Below are 6569 nucleotides of genomic sequence, written 5' to 3'. Positions count from 1 at the left end.
AATCCCTAAAACTTGTTTAGAAATATCCTTCTACATCCCCCTTTAATCTGCTAAAATCTCTGTTATACTTTCATTTTGAAAACCATGAAAATGGCCACACCATTCAAGTTGGAGCACTTCTGAACATTTGATGGGCTTGTTTTTGCATGACACTTTGTTTGTAATTTTCTGAATCTTACCTTTGGTCAAATGGTGTATGGGTCCTCTGTTCTGATGCTGCTTTTCTCATTGCTGCTCATGAATTTAATTTAATTTAATTTTGTTAGAGAGTATAACTGATTCTAGCAAGAAGCCAGGTATTCAAAGTTTATAATATTCAAACTTTGCACTAAATAAAATGTTGGTCTCTATGTGTATGCGATGATGAGTTAGAACATAAAAAGTTCTGGAACTTTTATTTCACCTTGGTCAGGTAAAGGAAATATAACAAATTTTGAATTTGAAAAAAAAACCCATCAGTAATAGAATGTACAGTAAATTTTTAAAGGTGAAACGATATACCAGTTTAGTTCCTGAAGTACTGCATGCCAAACAAACTCTAAAAAAAGTGTTTTCAAACTGCTAGAAAAGAAAAACAACAACACTAGTCTGTTGTTTACAAGAAAAGAAGTTGATTCACCTCTCACCTAGTTTCTTTTTTGAATATTGATGTCTACAGACTCCATATGTGAAAACTTTTAAAAACCTCAAACAGTACGTCTGTATGTAAGGATGCAAGTCAGCTGCTGCCTTAGGCACATCGTGCCTATGGTTGGAAGCGTAGTGTACTAATGCTTGGAATGCTGCTGCACCATCAGCAGCAGGCTTAAGTGCAACAGGCAACATGGGCTTCTTCCTTTCCTAGTGATTAGACGGCCGGGCTGAATGCGTGGCACCTGGCTGACAATGGATTAAGCAGCTAGAGACAGACACACACAGAGCGAGCCCTTCAGCGAAGATACTGCACCGTCTGCATCCCTGACGCTTTATCAGCCACCAGCACTCAACTGCTCTGCGCAGCAGCAGCGTTTCCTCCTTACCATGGATCTCTGTAATGGAGGGGAGCAGCAGCCAGATGGTACATTACTAGCTAGATCCTTTTTAGTCTGGTAGCTCCCTCACCCCACCCCCATCGCGCACCTCTCACTTGCTAGAGAAGTTGCCTGTTCTCTGTTGATGTGAATCACCTCCGATTAGAGGGGACCGCGGCTCTCTATTTAGGAATTGCCAGCTCGCAAAAGTTTCTAGGCAGGAAGCTGGCTCCACGCAACTGGGGTGGAGGAGGAGGAGAGAAAAAAAAAAAGTTTCGCTCACTTCTCTCCTTGGCGGAGCCCCTCCCCGCTCCGAGGGGAGAGCTAGAGATGCTGCTACTTGCAACAGGCTGCTATAGTAGCAGCGGCAGCCTGAGTAACACGTCCCCAGGAGACTAGCAGGAGCAACACGTGATGTGTCTACTTATCAGGGTGAGAGGGAGCGAGGCACAGCCGCGAGTGTGTGTGTGCGCGCGGGGGAGAGGGGGAGTGTGCGCGAGGGAGGGGGGCGCCCGCACAACACCGCTGCAGAGGTGGAGGGGTCCCTAACTGTGCCCATCTTCCCCCCTTCAGGGAGAAGAGGAGGAAGGGAAGTTACTGTGGAGTTGATGAACTTTGCACATCCACAGAAACGCCATTTTGATTCCTTTTTCCGGAACAACTTTGCGTCTCTTTCCCCCCCCCCTCCTCCTCTCTCTTCACCAACCCATCATCAGTGCATCATGTCTCGACGCAAACAGCCCAGCCCCAGCAAAAGCAAGCGTAAGTACGACCGGACCTTTCTACCTATGCTCTTAACTCTGTTACAAAGAAGCAGCAGTGGCTAAGTATGAGGGTCTTTTTTTTAAAGGGGAAAAAAAACTTTTGGGGAGGGATGGTGGAGAGAGGGGTTTAGGAAGTTGCAATTTTTTGTTCAAGAGAAAAGTTCATTTTTGATCAACTTTTTTAAAAAGAGTGAGAAGTTGGGGGCTTTCTTGGGTTCCTTTTTTTAAAGAAAAAAAGTTTGGCTGGCAGTGGTGGAGATGATGATGAGCTTGTGTAGCCTCCCTCTTCCCTTCCACCCCCACCCCCCGCTCCTCCCTCCTGTCCTCTCTCTCCTTTGCTCCTTCTCTCCCCCCCCCCTTTCCCTGTTGCAGACTCTCTACCAACCAGCAGCACCAGCAGCAGCGTTTTTGCCTGCAGCAGGACCTGATGCTCATCCATATTAAACCGTCTGAGCTCAGGAATCTGGCCAGATCATCTCCCCCTCCTGCTGCAAAGTTTATTTTTAACCAGCAACCACCACAATTTGGATACGGCTGCGAGGAAGAAACCTCTTTTAACCCAACTCATCCCTTCCTCCTAAACTGTAGAGCCCCCTTTCCCTTAGCCTTTTTTTCATTTTTATCCCCCCTTTTGGGGGGGGGGTGGATTTTAAAAACGTGAGATGAAGGCTCCTCTTTCAAGGTAGAAAACGTTTTATTCTGTACATCTCTTTGCTAACTTTTCGCCTTGTTTCGTTGATGAATCGAAGCATCCATGTGTGTCTTTAATTTGCACTTTGATACCTCTCTTTCTCTCTTCTCAACCCCCCTCCGCCCTTGGGAGGGAGGTGGGGACCTTGCATGATCATGTGTCCTTTCCCCTTCCTGGCCTTTATTTGTTGTTGTAAAGTTACAAACTCAGGGTCGCTACTTTTAAAAAAAGTATCTGGAGTTTTCACACTTATTTAAAAAAAAAGAGGAGTGTTGTGTTTGTATTTCTTTTCTTTCCTCTGCCATTGTGCTGTGGCAGAGGCACATCTGTGTGTGTGTGATGTGGATTGTAGGAGGAAAGAAACACACACATCGTCACGAGTACAGGAAGGAGCCTGGGCAGCATCCGAAATAGGGGAAATAGTTCAGATCATATTTACTTTTGCCAGTTCTTTTAAAACGGGGTATATTAGCTAATCCTTCGCTTGCTGGACCAGATCTTGCATAGTTCTCTTCTTCGCACTCCAACTTTTATCCTTTACTCGTGTTGCAGTTTTATGTGTGGGGTGTGTGTGTGTGTTAATAACGTAAGTTTTAAGATCTCTTGGAATAAGGACTTCTTTTTGTAAAGCAAAGTTTTCCCCCTCTGTATCTCCCCCCCCCCCCCCCCATGTTGATGCGGACTAGTCAAGACTCGTCTCTTAGGAAACAGCGACCTTAATCGTTGCTAAGAAGCAGGGGAGAGGTTTTTTCCTCTTCTCTCTTCTGTTGATCAGCATATTTTCTCTCTCTGTGGCTAAGTGGGAGTTGCAATGAGGATGCAGATCCTCCTCCTTTGGGCTTGGTAGTCAACTACTACAAGAACCTGATTCCCCTTTCCCCCCCCGCACTTCTTTCTCCCTTCAGTGTAACAAATAATGAGCCTGCACAGGCTGGGCTTGGCACCATGTCCAGAGTTGGACTTGTTACACTCTGTAATAAGGGTGGCTGGGAGGGAGAAGCAGCAGTGGGAAGCGTGGCTTGTGTTCTGTACTCAACTTTAGTTTTCTAGTTGTGCAACATCGTGCTCCCAAGACAGACGCATCTTGTTGTCGGGCAGAGTAGGGTAGCCGGAGACGGAGACTAGTTGGAGATGCTTAAACTTTTTAGAGAAGGGAAGGGAGGGGAGGGTGGTGGATTGAACTTTGTCATGTCGTTGATAAGTTTCCTCTGGCTCCTTCTCTCTCCCCCCCTCCCTCTTTTTTTTTTTTTACCTCTGAGTTACATTATCTTCCTGCGCTCTGCAATGCATCCTTGATGGGTTATAAAAGAGGAGGAGAGTATTTCTCCTTGCTCAGCAGATTTGTCCTCCCCTGCTCCTTACTGGGTAGAAGACAGAACGCGAGCCCAGATCCGGATGAGCAGTTCACATTCCATTACGAAATTCTACACGGCTTCAGAGCCACCACCAGCAGCAGCACCACCAGTACTCACTCACACATAGTTTCTTTTTGGGAGATGGGTGGGGTGGAAAGATAGTTCTTTTTTTTTTTTTTTTAAGTGCAGATCTGTTTGGTTGATTTAATATCCAAATTATCTCTTCCTCTGGAGGCTAGATTGAATCATTTAGGAAAATCAGTGGAAAAGATGGGGAGAATTTGTTTTTGTTCTGTTTTGTTTTTTGCTCCTAGGATGGGTGATAGCTGAAAGGAGCAAAGAGATGCTTTAATCCTATGAAGGAGCCTATTGAAGTGATTTTTGAAAAAAACCAAAGTAGATCTTAACTTTCACCATCCTATTTTGCATGTCTTATGATTTAGATAAGATCAAGTGTGGTTATGTGCTTCTGTTAAACTACATACTCAACTAGTATCTAAATGTGACTTGGGATAGTGTGGGAGAGAGAAAATAATTTTAGTCCTTTTCTCCAGCCCTTCTAATTCAGACCCTAGATTCAATTACTGTGATTTTTAAAACAAGTAATTGCTTTTTAACAACTACAGTAGGAGTTGTCAAAGACATAAATTGGCCTGCCATCTCTGAAGTTTATAGTGGAAACCTCTATTATAAGGTTGAAGTTCTGTGTTGAGACCTACTATTTTGAAGCACATAAAATATGTTACCACAGTTCCCTTTTTCCACAGAGTTTTTGGGTGTGTGAGAGAGGGATGTGGTGACTCATGGCCAGGCCAGCCATATTTGTTTTAGGTTTTAATTTTCCCTTTGAAGATTTAGGGGTATATTCTATTGGTGTGCATGCATAATGCCCATTAGCATCATCGGGAGTTAGGTACATCCATGGGAGAATAGATTCCTTTGTGTGTTAGAAACTCAGAAACAGCATGGATCCATCATCCAATCAGTCAGGTTACCACAACACTTCTTTTCAGCATTCAGTGGGGAACACACCTAATGTCCTTACTTGGTACAATGCAGTTGGTCTGATCTTGATGCTTTTCTCTCTTTTTTTGATTAGGCATTCACATTTAGAACTTGACTGGTATCTTGTAGCTTTAAAAAAACACATCATTTAGACAGTTTTGTACGCTTTCTACAAGCTTATTTTCATAGGAAACCAATTTTTTTTAAATGATCATCTCTTCAGTTTACCAATCAATAGTTTTTTTTAGCCATTAATTTATCTATCCTTTAACAATCTTCCCACATTATTATTTCTTATAAAAACGTCTTTATTCTTGCAATAGGGAACTTGTGTTTTTTAGTATTAAAACAGAATAGAACACATGCTTTAAAATGTAGTTTCACAAGTTTAGCTGTCCTTTTCTCCAAAGTTTGAAGTTTAATTTATTAGCAGATTTCAGTATAGTTGAATGTCTCAGTCTGACTCAGCTGGTACAGGTGGTGCATCCATTCTTAACTGTTTACATCATTCAGTGACCTTTTGGTCATATGGTCTTTATTTTGGATTTGAGGGTCAGGAGATCCCTGAAGTTTCAGGATTGAAAAAGCTGAATGTCTATGTTGTGTGTCAATAGTAATTTTAATAAACTCCTTTTAATACCCAAGGTGAACACAACATATTACAAAAACTTCTCAGTTTTATTTTCTGCAGTGCTTTTGTTTTTTATCTTAAGGATTTTTTCACTTGTTTGGATTAATGGCACAGTATGTTCATAGCTGCACCATGAATTTACTCTCCTTTAGTTAGTGAAAACTCTGTTAATTAGAAACATAGTTTGGCCTGTTGGAATTCTTCTTGAAATAAAAATTAATCTTGTACTTGCATTGTATAGATTACAAAAATAGAGAGAGAAATCCCTTTGGTTATATTCATTATCCCTTGTAAAAGTAGGTGGTGCTTAGAAGGTCATAGGATAAGTGTTGCTAAGCAGCTAAACAGAAGGATGCTAAAATTAACCCAAGTGTATTTGTAAGGGATTCTGTCCTTTTTAAGTTTGTAAATAAATTTTTAGTTTACTTACAGTGGTTCTTTTTTAAGTGTCAGACAAAGATCTTGGAGTGAAATCTTGGAAAAATATTTAGGCATATGAGTAAATTTACTCACATAAATAGCCTATTGGGACTACTCATGTGAATAAACTTACTCATGTGCCTAAGTGTTTGCAGGATTTGGCCCTTGATTTGTGCCCTTTACAAATGTCCTTGAAGAGTTATCTGTTATACATTGCTCTGTGAGCAACTGATGTATGTTGGATAGCAGCCTGTGCAGACACACTTGGAAAAAGCAGCACCAAAGATTATGCAGCAACAAGCAGAAAACAAGTACATTCTGTTTTGTTTAGAAAAGTTTTAGATCTTTTTCTGTACAGAAAATCCTCTTAACTAAAATTGTCATCTGTATTGATTTACAGATTTAAAGCGTGCGAAATCATATGACATAATTTTCTTTAAATATTGGCAAGATTTTCATTGAAAAGAGAGAAATATATTACTGGACCATTATTATGAATACATGTCACGATCCACAGTCTCTGTGATAATGTGACAATACGTTTCCCCCCCTCCCCCCCCCAACTGATAATCGTTCCATTCTCTTAGAGGAGATTGGCAGTACTATTTTAAGTTCTGCTGAAAGTAGTGAGGATGCCTGCCTTTCACATCTGTTACTCTTTCCCCTCCTTTCTAAATTCAAACAAAATGGTTC

At 41.6% G+C, this 6569-nt stretch overlaps 1 protein-coding gene across 2 annotated transcripts in view; it reads left to right on the top strand.

Moving 5' to 3' along the window:
- The first annotated feature begins 1373 nt into the window (after nucleotides 1-1373).
- RREB1 (ras responsive element binding protein 1) overlaps nucleotides 1374-6569 on the top strand; it is a 144337-nt gene continuing 139141 nt past the window's right edge. For both annotated transcript variants that reach the window (XM_065397862.1, XM_065397861.1), the window contains exons 1-2: nucleotides 1374-1442; nucleotides 1584-1772. In XM_065397862.1, the coding sequence (XP_065253934.1) occupies nucleotides 1619-1772 (154 nt within the window). In that variant the 5' untranslated portion in view covers nucleotides 1374-1442; nucleotides 1584-1618. The remainder of the gene's footprint in view (nucleotides 1443-1583; nucleotides 1773-6569) is intronic.

Source organism: Emys orbicularis, chromosome 2 (assembly GCF_028017835.1).
Source record: "Emys orbicularis isolate rEmyOrb1 chromosome 2, rEmyOrb1.hap1, whole genome shotgun sequence".
NCBI lineage: Eukaryota > Metazoa > Chordata > Testudines > Emydidae > Emys > Emys orbicularis.
This window is presented reverse-complemented; position numbering and strand designations above follow the sequence as displayed.